The sequence below is a fragment of the Trichechus manatus genome, unplaced genomic scaffold (genome assembly GCF_000243295.1).
Source record: "Trichechus manatus latirostris isolate Lorelei unplaced genomic scaffold, TriManLat1.0 scaffold00013, whole genome shotgun sequence".
Lineage (NCBI taxonomy): Eukaryota > Metazoa > Chordata > Mammalia > Sirenia > Trichechidae > Trichechus > Trichechus manatus.
Genome location: NW_004443949.1, coordinates 20,426,459 through 20,443,185, shown reverse-complemented (window position 1 = coordinate 20,443,185; position 16,727 = coordinate 20,426,459). Strand labels below are relative to the sequence as shown.

General features: G+C 39.1%; 1 protein-coding gene across 1 annotated transcript in view; it reads left to right on the top strand.

Moving 5' to 3' along the window:
- The window catches only part of SCEL (sciellin), a 148,446-nt gene that overhangs the window by 53,219 nt on the left and 78,500 nt on the right, over positions 1-16,727 (top strand). The window contains exons 12-14 of the mRNA XM_012554145.1: positions 5,956-6,015; positions 10,211-10,261; positions 16,514-16,573. Of these exons, the coding sequence (XP_012409599.1) occupies positions 5,956-6,015; positions 10,211-10,261; positions 16,514-16,573 (171 nt within the window). The remainder of the gene's footprint in view (positions 1-5,955; positions 6,016-10,210; positions 10,262-16,513; positions 16,574-16,727) is intronic.

The following is a 16,727-nucleotide window of genomic DNA, read 5'->3' as shown; positions in this document are numbered from 1 at the left end:
AGGCCAGTAAATCTGGTCTTTTTTTTCGTGAGTTAGAATTTTGTTCTACATCCTTCTCCAGCTCTGTCCAGGACACTCTATTGTGATCCTGGTCAGAGCAGTCAGTGAGTGGTAGTAGCCGGGCACCATCCAGCTGTACTGGACTCAGTCTGGTGGAGGCCGTGGTAGATGTGGTCCATTAGTCCTGTGGACAAATCTTTTCCTTGTATCTTGTTCTCTTCATTCATTCTGTATATCTTTTAAAAATAAAAATGAGATCATGCACCCTGTCTTATTAAAACCTTTCAGTTTTATCATAGCATTTTAGGGAGAATAAAATTCTAATACTTGCTGTGGCCTTTTACTTGCTCAATAAAGTCCAATCACAGTGATCATTTTCTACTCCAAGCTCATCCTGCCTTAAGACTTCTACAAATGCTGGTCCCACATCCTGAAACACTCTGCTCCTATATTGTCTCCTTCTCAATGAGGTTGTTCCTAACCACTAACGATAGTTAAGTCATTGCCCCCTCTCCCAACCCCAGCACTGCAGGCTCTTTAAATTTTCTTTATAGCATATGTCACTATTTGGAATTGTGATATTCATTTACATGTTTAATTGTATATTGCCCGACTCTCCTTGTCCCCAAGTTAGAATGGAAGCCTCATGAATGCTAAGCCTGTGTCTGTATTATTTGCTTCTATCCCCACACTTGGGACAGGGCTTGGCTCTCCATAAGTAATTGTAGATTGAAAAAAATGCATAAATATGGAATGCATTAAAAATGCATTATTAAGCTTGCTTTAATTCCACTTAAAATAGAATAAAGTCATTAGCTTATTAATTATCACATTCTTTATTGACTTTATGTACTTTGAAATTGAAATAATATTACACTATGTGCTGTATTTAGTATGTTTAAAGAGATCAGGATCTTGACAATATAATCAAAGAAAACTCCACAGCCAACACAGATATGACAAGGTAGGCGTTACCATGCTTACTGTTCTCCCATTTCTCTGATTCACACTCAAATCTGGAAATAGAATCTTGGGAATTTGTTTTCTCCTCACATCCCACATACTTCACCAACAAGTGGTAATCTAGGGTGGAGTAGTTATTCCCATTGAATTAATTGTTCCGTTATTTGCATGAAAAAGATCCAAGTTGCCTGGTAGCGCAGGGGTTACCAAGCACTCTGCTGTTAACCTAATGCTCAGTGGTTTGAAACCACCAGCCGCTCCATGGGAGAAGGACGTGGCAGTCTGCTTCCGTAAAGATTACAACCTTGGAAGCCCTATGGGGCAGCTGTACTCTCTCTTACAGGGTCACTATAAGTCATAATGGACTCAATGGCAATGGGTTTGGGTTTTTTTTTCTTTTCTTTTTTTACTTTTTGCCTGAGTATACATATTCTCAGACATCTGGATACAAGTAAACAACTTCAGTCAATTTCATCTAAAACACAATACAATTAAAAAACAAAAATTTTAGTCAACGTCTGTTTGCTTCCAAATATCTAATCTTTGATGTTGTATAGATGCAACCTGAGAGACTTTGGGATAAGATGTTAGTAGGGCCACAGGATATGTGGAGAAACTGGGTGTAAAAGCCCCTTCCTGTGGGTGTTCTTTTCTCCATGCAGCATCTTCTGTAGGTCAGAGGTGCATTTGCTGGTGCTGTACATGTGGAAAACACACGTAGATGCAAAAAGAAAAGCAGAATTCCATGAAGATCAGAAGCAGAGGGGTAACAAAATACTGACGTGTTTTCATTGACTGTGGAATTTTATGTTATAGTAAATATATCTTACATTTCAAAACACTTTAAAACTCTATAGTTTTTAATCCTCCTCTTGTTTGTTGCCAGCACATCTAGTCCAAAATTTATAGTTTTGACACATAGTGATAAGTCCCAGGACCAGATACTAGGTTGCGTATCATGGATTTTTAACACATTGGTATATTTATTTTAGTCCAGTTTTGTGATAAAAACTTGTTAATGAATGTTAATTTTATAAAACACAAAGTCTCCAAAGGTGAATTTAAAATCCCACAGCACGTTAGAGATTGGTCATAAGAGGGTGTTCCTTCTGAAACAGGCATAAGACAGGCATATAGACTATCTCATAAATGCTTTGTGTACCTGATGAAGCTAAGAACAGAGGATTAAATGAATCAAAATAGGGGCAGAGTCCTAGTGCAGTATTTGCAAGGAGCATAATGGCTCCAAGAGTAAGATATTGTCTCACTGAGTCTCCATGAGTTTCAGAGATGTATAAATCCCTACATTCTTCTGCATGGTCATCTTCAACAATCTTCTACTCTTTGATTTCAACGAGAGTTTATACTGTTTCTGAATTTTAATGAATAGTTTTGTCCTCTTGGTGTTAATCTACCATTAACTTCATCATCTCTTCTCTGTTTTTAAGGGGACGGAGCCTTGACAACCTCATCAAAGTGACCTCTGATATAAACAGAAGAAACCAAGGGTGAGGATTATTATGTCTTACTTTTCCTTCTTTCCTCATCCCTGCCACCACAGCCACTTCGCTCATGAGCCCATTAAGCAATGGCAGGAGTGGCTAGGGAAAGAGGATAACTGGTTTCCACAGAATATATTATCCTATCTATTTGAGTGTTAAAATCTTCCTCTGCCGAGGTCACCCTTTGGTGAGCGTTCACATGAGACACAAATATCTTCACTTCTTTGGCCCATTCAGAGAGGTCTGTCCACACAACTCTTCTCCATACCTCCTTGTCACCAGTTTTCCAATCACATTCCTTCCAAGTCCCCGACCATTCAGCCAAATCCTTGGCCACAGCCCGTGAATTGGTATACAGTCACACGTCTGGCCATTTCTCCTTCCAGGCAAAGCGAACAACCAGGTGCACTGCTTGAAGTTGTACACAGTGGGAGGATCTCCTTTCACTACTGTCCTTCAGGGAGGTCCCAGAAAGGGGCTGCAGTACTGATGCTGTCCACTCTCAAGTGGTGCCTCTGCATATTGCACAGAACCATTTGTAAACGAGGCATGAGTTTTATCTTCCTCAGTCAACTGATCATAAGGAACTCGCCATGAGGCCATAGTTGCAGATTGGGAGATAATAAGACAATGTGACAGAAGTGGAGACCATGGTTATTTGGGCCACTTCCTCATTAACTTACTTGTGCCTTCAGGTTTCGCTTGAGCTCAGTCTCATATATACCACTTCCATTTAATGATGGAGTGCTACTGTGCATGTTCAACTTTATGACTCTGAGGATCAGACAACACCCAGTTCATGATGGGGCAGCTCAGGCTGCATGATGACTTGATAGCCCATGGTTAAGCTTTCAGTCTCTTCTAAGGCCCAGTAATAAGCCAAAAGCTGTTTCTCAAAAGGAGAGTAGTTATCTGTAGAGGATGGCAGGGCTTTGTTGCAAAATCCTAAGCAATCTGTGCTGTGATTTACCAATAGGGGACTGCCAAAGACTCCAAATAGTATCTCTATCTGTCATTGACACTTCAAGCACCATTGGATCAGCTAGATCATATGGTCCAAGGGGTAGAATGGCTTGCGTGACAGTCTGAACCTGTTGCAGAGCCTTCGGTTGTTCTGGACCCCCAAAAAACTAGCAGCTTTTTGAGTTACTTGATAAATAGGCCCATCAAATGAGGGATATGTTACCTCCAAAATCCAAAGAGGCCCACCAGGTGTTTTGCCTCCTTTTCAGTTGTGTGAGAGGCCAGATGCAACAACTTCTCCTTCACTTTAGAAGGAATATCTCAACAAGCCCCATACCACTGGTCCTCTAGAAATTTCACGGAGGTACAAGGTGCCTGAATTTTTGTCAGGTTAGTTTCATCAGATGGGGTAGAAGGGATAATGGTTTTACTGAAGAGGGTGGTTTATCAAACAAAGATGAAGTAATCTCTTCAGATGAGGGTAAGAGGGCTGGTTCTGTTGGTAGGAGTGATTCAACTGAATTTAAGGGCTCAATGTCCCCAGCTTCCTGATTATCTACTCATATTCTGGTGAGGGCTTAGAAGAAGTGAGGAGAGCTATAGAGGAAGTCTCTATCGTTTTAGAGAATACATATAATGCTAGCAACAGAATGTTGCTAGAAATATGAATGTTAAATGTGCTTCAGGTGAATACATTAAAAGAAAATGATGAACATTGTGATTGGGCAATAGAAGAAGGGTGGTTCTTTTTATGCAGTCACAAAGAACTTGTATAAATTATGTTCAAATGTGTGGAGGAAGGTAGAACTTGTAAAGTAATGAACTTGGATATTTAGCTGAGGAGATTTCTAAGCAAGATCTTAAAGGGGCCTCATGATTTCTCCTTGCTGCTTAATAGTAAAATGTGAGAGAAAAGAGCTGGACTTAAAAATGAACTGTGCAAAATGAAAACAAAATTTAAAGATTTAGAAAATTCTGTTGTACAAAGGACGTTTGTCCTAGGATTTTCACCAAGGATGTGGATATACCATCTTTTGTTAAAGAGATTAACCCTGTGACTGATGGATATAACCAACTACTACAGCAGAACACCCATCAGTTTAGACTGAAGGGAACAGAGAAAGAAAGACAGGAAAGAACACTGTCTGCCTCTTGGAATTCTACAGGCAGGAAATAGGCCAAAGGAGTGACATCTGTTGTCCTCCAAGAACAGAAAATCCCTGGAAAAGCTCAGAGATCAGCAGAACAGTTGGAAGGAGCATGGGAAGCAGGGCTGCACTGGTTTCAAAGGGTGGACTCATGGCCTCCTAGGTTTAAAAGAGTAAGATCTTCATCAACTTGGTTCTGGAGTATGGGGCTGCCATTCACGAGTGCCAGGGGATGGGGCTGTTACCCAAAGCTGAGGGGGTGGGGCTGCTATGCTGAAGGGGCAGAAGAATGGGGCCTTCCAGGGCTGAGGGTGTGGGGTTGCTACTCAGATGGACTAGGAGAATGGGGTCCACCCTAAGCCGAGGGAGCAGAGTTGTCGTCCCAGTGGGCCTGGAAGGCAGAGCTGAGGCCCAGGGCCATGGGGCTTCCACCCAGAATCCAGAGAGATGGCCAACACCCAGAGTCTGGAGAGTGAGGCCATTGTTCCTATGGTCTCAGAGAACAGAGGATTATTTTCAAGTCTTCAGAACTAATGTAAATTGTTCGATTGGGTTTTGGACTTGCCTGATGCCCCTTATCTCTTCTTTCCCTCCAATTTCTCCCATTTGTAATGGAAATGTCTCTCTTATGCCTGTTTCACCACTGTACTCTGGAAGCAGATAACTTGTAGTCTAGATTTTACAGGGTCACAGATGAAGAGGAATTTTGCCCCAGGATGGAATGCGCCTAAAGTCTCACCCATATTTGATTTAGATGATTCAGAAGATGAGATTTTGGACTTGGAGTTGATTTCAGACTTTTGGGATGATGTGATGGAGTCAATGTGTTTTGCGTGTGGCAAGGACATGAATTTTGGGGGGCCAAAGGGTTGAATGTTGTGGACTGAATTATGTCCCCCAAAATAGTGTTATAAATCCTAACCTCTGTGCCTGTGGTTATGAACCCATTTGGGAATGGGTTATCTTTGTTGTGTTAATGAGACAGAAGTAGTATAGGGCATGTCTTGAATCAATCTCTTACAAGATATAAAAAGAGCAAATTAGACAAGCAGAGGTGGGGGAAGAGCAATGCCAAGCCACGTGAAGATCACCCAGGAGCAGAAGCTCAAAAGAGACAAACAAGGACCTTCCTTCAGAGCCAACAGAGAGAGGAAGCCTTTCCCTAGAGCCTCCTAAACTGAGAAAATTAATTTCTGTTTGTAAAGCCACCCACTTGTGGTATTTCTGTGATAGCAGCACTAGATAACTAAGACAGACTAGTATTTATTTCTTTCAAAACTTAGTAGTAAATTTCATCTTGAGCACATATATTTCTTAAAATAGTCACTGATTTAATTACATTTTGCTTATGTGCTTTTGTTTGCTTTTTTTGTTTAAAGCTCCAAAGACCTTGATAATGTAATCAAAGTGAACCCAAGAACAGGAAAAAGCATCCAAGGGTAAGATTTAATAAGTTCTCCTTTTTCATTTCAGTGTTTAAAAGTATAATTGAATCATCATTTCAGTGTAGTGATGCTGAACCTAGTAATCGTTCAAGAAAAACCATGTAAATTTGACAACATCATACCTGAAAATGATGAAGATTTGGGTCAATTAATTTCTGATATAATAGAGGCTCCGTTTGATTAACTAGGTCCATAGTTGTTTTTCCAGGATGGACAGGGCATTTTTGCTCTTCTGTTTATTTTTTTTAAGCAGAAGGAATGACAAGTATAGGGAAAAGAAAACTAGACCAGAACCCATAAATGTGGGTTTTAGGCCTGGTTCTATCCCTCACTATGGGACCTCAGACTAATTATTTCCCATTTGGACTTCAGTTTTCTCATGTTTAAAGTGAGGAAATTGGACAAGATGCTCTCTAGTCACTTCCAACACTAGTTCAGTTACTTAGTTCCAATAAGATGGCAGATTTCCTAGGTTTAAATTCCAGCTCTACCTACTGCTAGCCAAGTGGGGAAGTTATTTAATCTTTCTGTGTCTCAGTTTTTCCCTCTGTGAAATTGTGATAACAATAAAACCAAATCAAACCCATTGCTGCCAAGTCGATTCTGACTCATACCGACCCTATAGGACAGAGTAGAACTGCCCCATAGGGTTTCCAAAGCTGTAAGCTTTACGGAAGCAGACTGCCACATCTTTCTCCCGTGGAGGGCCAGTAATTGAAACCACAGACCTTTCTGTTAGCAGTCGAGTGCTTAACCACTGTGCCACCAGGGTTCCTTCTGTGATAATAATCCTTCCTAGGTAATAGGATTGTTGTGAGGATTAAATTAGGTAAATCGTATAAATCACTTAGACTAGTGCCTGGCACGTCATAAATTTTCTGAAAGCATTAGCTACTGTTCATTATTTTTATGCAGTTATAGTTGGGTTCAAATAGACACACGTCTAGTCACCATCAAAAAACTTCAAACTTTAAGATTGTTTTAATTAATATTTTTAAATAAAATATTTTATAATGAAAATCATTTCTCTGTTTTAGTAAATATTTACAACCGCTTGCTATATAACTCTACCAATGACCTGATCATTTCTTTCATGTTTTAAAGGGGTCAAAGTCTTGACAATCTCATTAATGCAGTTCCCGAAGCAAACAGAACTAACCAAGGGTGAGGTTTACGGAACTCTTCGCTCTCTCCCCTTTTTTCTATTCAATTTTAAAAATAAGATGAAATGTACTGACCCACTTAGAAGCAACCAGTGATGCAACAGCTTTGCATCAGAAGCCAGGTGTTCAAATCCCTGCTCCAAGTTCCCTAGCTGTGGGCTTTAGTGGAGGGGAGAAAATTCCAAAAAATACATGAATGACTCCTTACCGGTGTAGAGTCTGAGTTCCACACTTCAGAGTTCCTTAACATGAGTAGCATCTACCAACGGGAGGAAACAATACCTGAAAATAATTTCCCACAGCTAAGCACCCCAAGGAAAAGTCTTCACATGAAGAAAGTTCTTCTTTCTCCCTCCATCATTTATTCTCTCCCACCCAAACAATTCCCAATGTTGAGAGGTCATTTTAAAAAATTACACACAGTTCATTGAAATAGTAACAAACACAAAACATGACATTTGTGTTTAATATGGAGAGAATTTTCTCTAAGGTGTATTGTGTTAAGTAAACAAACAGACATAACAAAAACACGAAGCTAAAAACATAAATTGATATACTGATACACTGATTTGAACCTGAGTTTGGTATAAGAAATACAAAGGTAAATATCTTCTTTCTGACATATTTCCTATCTTATTTTGCATATGGAAATGCTCTCTACTTTTACAGTGTGTAGCTACCATACAGAGTTTATTAGACTACACCGAGGATTGGCAAATTTTTTCTTAATGGGCTGGATAGTATATATTTCAAGCTTTGGGGGCCAAACAATCTCTGTTTCAACTACTCATTTCTGTGTAGTGGAAAAACAGCAGTGAGTAATGTATGTATATGTCGTCTATCTGCATCACACATGCAGACAGGCTGTGCCTCAAACTCACAGGCAGCCATTAGACTGCTAGAAATGAGACACGTACACCCACTGTTATCAGCCATTCTGTGGGTGCTACACTCATCTGTGATCAAGCTGGACACATGAGACATTTAAACACAGTGTTGGCAAAGTGAAAGCCATTATTATTATTTATAGAAAGCAAACATTAAATAAACAGTAACAACAGATTCCCAAAGGAGAACCGCTTACCCTTCTCCAAATTACCCATGTCCATTTTGACATCATTGGGCAGGTGCGCCTCGGTTAAAGTCAGATGCTATGTTCACGTCACTGCTGCCTCCGGCTACCACCATGTTGCTTGGGAGGCCTGGACGTCTCCCAAGGTTTCTGCTCTGCTCCTGGGCCTCACTGGGCCTTGCTGCTGGCTGGAAGACCCCTGCCAAGCCTCTGCCTCTGGGCCCTTCTAAGCCTCGCTACTGACTCTTGTTACACTACTCGAGCCTGCGGGGCTCTCTTGCCCTGAGTGATACTTGGGCCCCCAGTGCCCGGGGGGAAGGTGTACAACACCTGCACAAGGCACTCTGAGGTCTCTCTTGTCCTGCACAAGCAAGTGTTACAGCTCTTTTAGCTCCAACAGCAAGCTTCCTGCCGGAAGGCACTTAGCTCTCACTTCATTGGCCTGGAAGGTTCACTGCCGCTGTCTCTTGCAGTTTTCAGCATTTGCTCTTTCTTCTGGGTCTAGGAGGTTCTCAGCGCATGACCCCAGGTCCTTGGTCCAAAGGATATACTCTGCTCCAGGCTATTCTTCTAGTTGGTAGTGAGGTTCCTTCAACCTCTGTGGTACTGGCTCTTTTAAGCCTAGTGAGACGGCAAAACTGACCAATCCGTTTGATAAGCCACGGGCACCTTATTTGCATAGTCACTGTCCAATCCCTGCAAAAGTTTTACATACCTTATTTGTATAGTTCTAGCCAATCATTTTGTGGGAGTTATAAGGCCATGGCTAGAAAGGCCATATAAAAGCAGTTCACTACACATCAGGTAATATGCTGTAAATGAATGGGTATTGCTGTGTTCCAATAAAACTTTAGTTATAACAACATATGGCAGGCTGGATTTTGCTTGAGGTCCATAGTTCTGTAGATCTCTGTATTAGGCAGTATTTCATGTAGGTGGGAGAGGAGCATCAGCTCTGAAATTAGTTGAGGCAGATTCCAAAATGCCGCCTGACATTTTCCCCACCCCACTTTTGCATATATTTTTTCATTCACTTCATGGTTAGACTGAGGATTTCATCATTTTTTTATCTTAATATGTATTACAAAATTGTCCTTAGATTTTGTTCACCAAATGAGAACGCAACTTTACTGTCATTGTATGAGAATCAGACACTGAATTCAGGGAACATATTACATGCATTACAAATGTAATATGAATATATTATATTCATTATAGATTAATATTCAGTGAAAGACAGGTACTCCTTGGTTCCCTTCCAAAATAGCCTAGTTTCTCAAGGTAAAGATGGCTTAATTACAAGGCCTTTCCTGGACTGTATTTGAACCTCTATTGTAGTTTGCCCATGTATTACATTCAATTGTGTGTCCATCTTTTCTACTTGGTATGAGCTTTTTGAGTTCAAAGGATATTTATTAGTGTGTAGTCTTGGACAAATCACTTAAACTCTTTTAAGACTCACTTTCTTCATCTGTAAAGTGGTTGAATGTAAGAGTTAACTTCCTCATGAATTACTGGAAAAAATTAGATGAGATCATGATTGTAAAGCCCTTATTAGACATTAATTATTATTTATTTAGTTTTTTGGGGGAAGCAAGGAACATATAGAAATGATAAATAATTTTATCTTTTTCTCTTCTGCATTACAATATCCCAAAATATTCTAAATGCTTACTCTGCCACACAAATATGTAAAATAAGAGAGTTTAAGAGTAATTCTGCTTTAAAGTTGAAGTGAAAAAAATAAAAATAATTAAATTCTCATATCTACATAGTTGTAGAAGAAATTAATTGATAGTAGCCACCTGCTTTTATGTAGGATTAAAAAGAAAATTCTAGTAATGGAGACTTAGATTAGCAATGGTCATTTGATTCAGTATTAAGGTTAAAAAATATATATATTTTTTATTATAGTTGTCTTTATCAGCTATTGAAACTTACGAATATTTTCTAGGAACCAAGACTTGGACAATCTCATCAAAGTGAACCCCTTAGCAAACAAAAGGTAAGATTATTAAGATTATTAAAGATCCTGAGCAACTCTCCAATTTATGCCAAGAAAACAAAAAAGACTAGTTATTTGGTAAAGGATATTTTGAAAAGTGACCAAAAAAAAAAAAAAAGTGAAAAAGAGAACAAGCTAATTTGTTGATGTGTAATAATACTGGATGGAATTTCTTTTATTAAGGTTTTTGTTTATTTCATTACACAATATTGTTTAAAATGATAACACTGAAGCTCCTTCTATATAATTACTACTTGAGAGATTTCATTTCAACACAATGATAACAATATTATAACTAATTTAATGTTAGTAAAAGTTCATAAAACTGAATAAAAAGAGGATATTGGCTTTCTACTCTCATAAAACCAAGGATCAGTTTTAACTGCTTCTGAAAAAATTGGCGACAAGTATCCTTCTTATACTCTATTACAATATTTTTGCATGACATTGAATTTACTTCTGTATTCTTGACATGTTAAGACACATTGCACACTGAATCAACAGTTAAGAAACGCGTGTCAGAGAAACTCCAAAACAGTTGTTCGCTACCTCTCGTAGAATTATCATGAAGAAAGTGTTGGTAAAAAGCGTTGTGCAGATGTAAGGAATTACTGTGAACCTGGGAGAGAGCCAGGGTGTTACTGGGAAGGAGAGTGGGGCTTTGATTTGCTTGCCGTGATTTCAATCTTGGTTAGCTCTCAGCTACTTCTTAGTTATGTGGTGCCAGGGAGTGTCTTAACCTCTCTGAAAATTAGTGAAAGACTGATACCAAAAGAAAAGTTGTCGTACAGTTGATTTTGACTCATAGCGACCCTATAGGACAGAGTAGAACTGTGATCTCTTAGGCAGTGAATAATTGCTGAGCACCTACTGGGTTCAGAGCTTACAATTAGGTATCATTAGTTACATACTAGGTATAATTATAGGCCATGAACACCAGAAAGAGAATTGATTCAAAAAGGGGGCATGGTAATTTCTACCTCACCAGGTTGTTATGTAGATTAAAAGGGTAACTAATGTATGTAAAGTAGGAAGTCAGTAAAGATTACCTTTTATTCTAGGAGCCCACTGAATGATTTATAAGTGTACCTCCCATCAAAAAAAAAAAAAAAAAACAAAGCTAGTCATGAAGTTTGCTGAGTTCCAAGAAAATTTAACTTTTTATTTTATTTTAGCAGTGAACAAGGTCTTGATGAGCTTATTAATGTAAGCCCCAAAGCTGTCAAAAATACCACTGGGTAAGAGAAGGATGTTATTTGTTTCTTTGTTTTGTTTCTCCTTAACTAATCACAGTGTGACTATAAGTAACTTATAATTATTCCTTAGGTAAATTGAATATGTCTTGAAAAATCATTCAATTTTGTATGTCCCTAGAAACTTTGATATCTATTTGTTAATAGCAATAGGGTCCCTGGCTGGTGCAAAAGGTTTGTACTCGACTACTAACAGAAAGGTTGATGGGTCGAATGTACCCAGTGGCACTGTGGAAGAAAGGCCTGGTGATCTGCTTCTGTAAAGATTACAACCAAGAAAACCCTGTGGAACTCAGTTCTGCTCTGCAACACCTGGGGTGAAGTTGGAATCAACTTGATGGCAATGGGTTGGGTTCTTTTTAGTTTGGTTAACAGCAAGAAGAAGAGTCAGCTGAAAGAAGTCCAACTTCACTCAGGCTCAAGTAAAGCAGATAATGGGAGTGAATAGAGACATGGGGGTAGGTACAGGGCCAGTCCTTCTGTTGTTTGTTTTATTTTGTTTTTGTAGTATTGATGTTAATTCTTTTGTCTTTGAAATTGATTAAAATTTATTAATGAGAGTTAATTAGAAATAAAAAAGATCCATCCACTTCATAGCCTCATCATGAGCAGTATCCTTCTCCTCACTGTGGAAGCCTGTGTTTTCCGGTAGCCAGTGGAAATGGAGTGAGGTTCATTTCCTTAGATCGTTTGCTTCTCCCAGCAAGGTGATGGATCGGCCATTTGATAATTCTTTAAGTAGTATCTGTCAGATAGTAAAATTCATTTTCTGTCGTTGGCTATATGAAGATTTTTATATCGTTGCCCGTTACTGTGTTATGTATTGTCTTAGTCATCTAGTGCTGCTACAACAGAAATACCACAAGTGGATGGCTTTAACAAAGAGAAATTTATTCTCTCAGTCTAGTAGACTACAAGTCCAAATTCAGGGTGTCAGCTCCAAGGGAAAGCTTTCTCTCTCTGTCGGCTCTGGAGGAAGGTCCTTGTCATCAATCTTCCCCTGGTTGAGAAGCTTCTCAGGTGCAGGGACCCTGAATCCAAAGAACACACTCCCAGTGCTGCTTTCTTAGTGGTAGGAGGTCCCCCTCTCCCTCTGCTTGCTTCTCTCTTTTATATGTCAAAGGAAATTGACCTAAAACATAATCTAATCTTGTAGATTGTGTTTACATAACTGCGGGTAATCTCATCTTATCAGTATCATAAAGATAAGATTACAACACGTAGGGAAATCACATCAGATGACAAAATGGTGGACAATCATACAGTACTGGGAATCATGACCTAGCCAAGTTGACAGATATTTTTCGGGGACACAATTCAATCCATGACAAGTATCTTAAGAATGTTTTTATGATTTCTCTTTTTAAGTTTTGTCCGTACAAGTCAAAAAATTTTAGAGAAGGAAGGAACCCCAGAGAACTCTCAGCCCAGTAGTTTGAACACATTTTGAAAAATCACTGGTCCGGTTGAACCTACACATTTCACAAAAGAGGAAATTAAGACTTGGAAAGGTTAAATGAGTTGACCAAGGTCACAGGGAAAAGGGTGGAAAACTGATAATAGTCTGTGATCTCTTACGCAGTAAATAATTGCTGAGCACCTACTGGGTTCACAGCTTACAATTAGGTATCATTAGTTGCAAGTTAGGTATAATTATAGGCCGTGCGTGAACACCAGAAAGGGAATTCAGAAGACATACTCAATCTTATTAACAGCAGGCGATTATCATAGATTAAAGCTAATTATGTAACGGGCACAGAGATGTTACTCCAAGGCAATAATAGGTTGTCAGTTTAATATATTACATTTTGGAACACTTTTGTGCTGCTTGCTGAATATAGAAAAGTATTGTCAGTGAGTTGGATTCAAAAAGAAATAGACATTGAATAGCTAATTTAATAAACATGACAAGCAGTAAAATTCATATTCATAGATTCCTACGAGTAGAAATGTTAGAGATGAACAGAGCCTTAGAGATAATCCAGTCCAATCCCCTCATGCTACAGATGAGAATACAGAGGCCTGGGCGAAAGTCTCAGAGTCTTCCACGAGTTCTTCTAATCGCCAGCCCTACTCCTGGTCTTTACATCACAGCACACAGAATTCGATCTTAAGGTAAATGAAAGTTAATTAAGCACCTCCTAAAATAGCAGAAGAGGAGCCCTGGTGGCACAGTGGTTAAAGTGCTCAGCTGCTAACCAGAAGATTGGCGGTTCGAACCCACCACCCACTCCATGGGCGAAAGATGCGGCAATCTGCTTCCGTCCTATAGAGTCTCTATGAGTTGGAATCGACTCAGTGGCAGAGGGTTTGGTTTTTGAAATAGCAGAGGCTGTGAAGTTGAAATAGCAGCCCTTCTCAGGACCGCCAGGGGGTGTCCTTAATTGCTCTCACGGGGTCACTTGAAGGATTACTCCATAGATGACAGCAGCACAAATATACAAATGACTACAAAACACTTTTATGCTTTTAAACTTCATTTGAGTAATTGTCTTAGTTATCTAGTGCTGCTATAACAGAAATACCACAAGTGGATAACTTTAACAAAGAGAAATTTATTCTCTCACAGTCTGGGAGGCTAGAAGTCCAAATTTAGAATGCCAGCTCTACGGGAAAGCTTTCTCTCTGTGTCGGTTCTGGAGGAAGGTCCTTGTCATCAATCTTCCCTTGGTCAAGGAGCTTCTCAGGTGCAGGGACCCTGGGTCCAAAGGACGTACTCTGCTCCTGGTGCTGCTTTCTTGATGGTATGAGGTTTTCGTGTCTCTCTGCTCACTTCTCTCTTTCATCTCTCAAAAGAGATTGGCCCAAAACACAATCCAATCTAGTAGATTGAGTCCTGCTTCAATAATATAACTGCCGCTAATCCCATCTCATCAACACCATAGAGACAGGATTTACAACACACAGGAAAATTACATCAGATGACAAAATGGTGGACAATCACACAGTGCTAGGAATCATGGCCTAGCTAAAATGATACACATATTTTTGGGGGACACAATTCAATCTGTGACAGTAATAATGCCTAAATATTCTAATGTATCCTTTACTAGGTCCTTAAAGTAAAATAAATGAAAGCAATAAATTGAGTGTGAAAAATGTTACATATTCCCTGAATAGAATTTAGATACAAGATTTATGTATTTGCAGAATCCAGAGCCTGAAGCAAATGGCTATATATTCGTTGTTTTCAATTCATGGAGACAAATTGCATCATGCTTTCAATCAAGACAATTCAGGACTGTTCCTGAGATCCTTCATTGTATGAATATACCACATTTTGTTTATCCATTCATCTGTTGATGGACATTGAGGTTGTTTTCACCTTTTGGCTATTGTGGATAATGCTGCACTAAGCACTGATGTACAAGTATCTTGTTTGAGTCGCTGCTTTCAAGTCTTTTGAGTCTATACCCAGGCATGGAATTGCTAGACCATATGGTAATTCTATGCTTAACTTATGAGGAACTGCCAGACTGTCTTCCACAGTGGCTGCATCATTTTACATTTTCACCAACAACGGACAAGGGTTCCAATTTCCACATCCTCCCCAACACTTATTTTCCTTTTTTTTTTTTTTTTTAAATAATAGCCATCCTAGTGGGTGTGAAGTGATACGTCATTGTGGTTTTGATTTGCATTCTTCCCTAATGACTTAGTGATGTTGAGCGTCTTGTCACGTGCTTGTTGGCCATTTGTATTTCTTCTTTGGAGAAATGTCTATTCCAGCCCTTTGCCCATTTTTTTCCCATTGGGTTGTTTGTTCTTTTTGCTGTTGAGTTGTGATTTTTCTGAAAAACAAGATATATTTTATTTTTATTTAAGGAGAAAGGACTGTTGGGAGATGCAGTGCTGTCCAAGATGATAGTTATAGCAAGTGCTGTTAGTCCTGTGATTTATTGCCATGTCCTGAGGAATGGATGATTGCAAAAATGGTTGGTAGCTGAGAAAAGAATGGGACAGGACAGTCTGAGCATATAATGATTATGACTATAAATAACTGAGTTTAATTCAGTTTTTTAGTCATCATAAAACCTGTTGCCTTCCAGTCGATTCCAACTCATGGTGACCCCATATCTTACAGAGTAGAACTGAAATCCATAGGGTTTTCTTGACTTTAATTGTTACAGAAACCAATCGCCAAATCTTTCTTCTGTAGCACTCCTGGGTGAGTTCAAACTGGCAACCTTTCGGATAGTAGCCAAGAGCAAACCCTTTGCCCCACCTAGGGACTTTTAGATTACAGAGGAAAGAAAAGTCATAGTATTGACGAATTGCTGGAACTCCTTTGCCAAGCCTTATATTAAGAATAATCCCAGTTTTAGAGCCTTTTTAAAAAAATTATTTTAATTGATATCCTTAGTTGGTGAACATAGATTGATAATGACAAGGACGTTAGAATCAGTTTGAATCTTCATAATGTTAAAACATTCAAGAGTAAAAAATTGTTAATCACCAGATGTTTGCTGTGTAACACTTAACAAGTGTGCCCTTGTTGATCAGTCCAGTCCAGCTGCAGTCAAGCTGACCTGACTCATGTAGCTGGGCCCTTATAGATAGACGCTGGTAACAACGTACAAAAAGTCAGAGTCACTTTTCCTTTAATCCAGCATAATTTATCCTCCTATGGATTGGTTAGAAAATTCATTTCAAGCTGTTCTGTACAAAACAAATATGCCTTATACTAAATGATAATATAGCTAATCCTTCCCATTTCCAATGACTTAAACCCATATTATCTCTAACCCACTGAACCAAGCCCACTGCCATCAAGTCGATTCTGACTCATATTGTCCCTAGGGGACAGAGTAGAACTGCCCCATAGGCTTTCCAAGGCTATAAATCTTTATGGAAGCAGACTGCCACATCTTTCTCCAACAGTGAAAAAGCTGGTGGATTTCAACTGACTGACCTTTCGGTTAGCAACCAAGTATTTTAACCACTGCACCGCCAGGGCTCCATCTCTAACCCAAACTGCTTTAATTTTTTTCACTTAAAGGAACCAAGATCTTGATAAGCTCATCAAAGTGAATCCTGAAACTGTAAGGAGCAACCAAAGGTAACAGAAACTATACTATTTTCATGTGCTTTGGTCAGGAAGAATATTTCATTTTTTTTCTTTTTAATTGTACTTCAGGTGAAGGCTTACAGAACAAATAGTTTCTCATGAAACAGTAGTACACATATTGTTTTATGACATTGGTTAACAACCC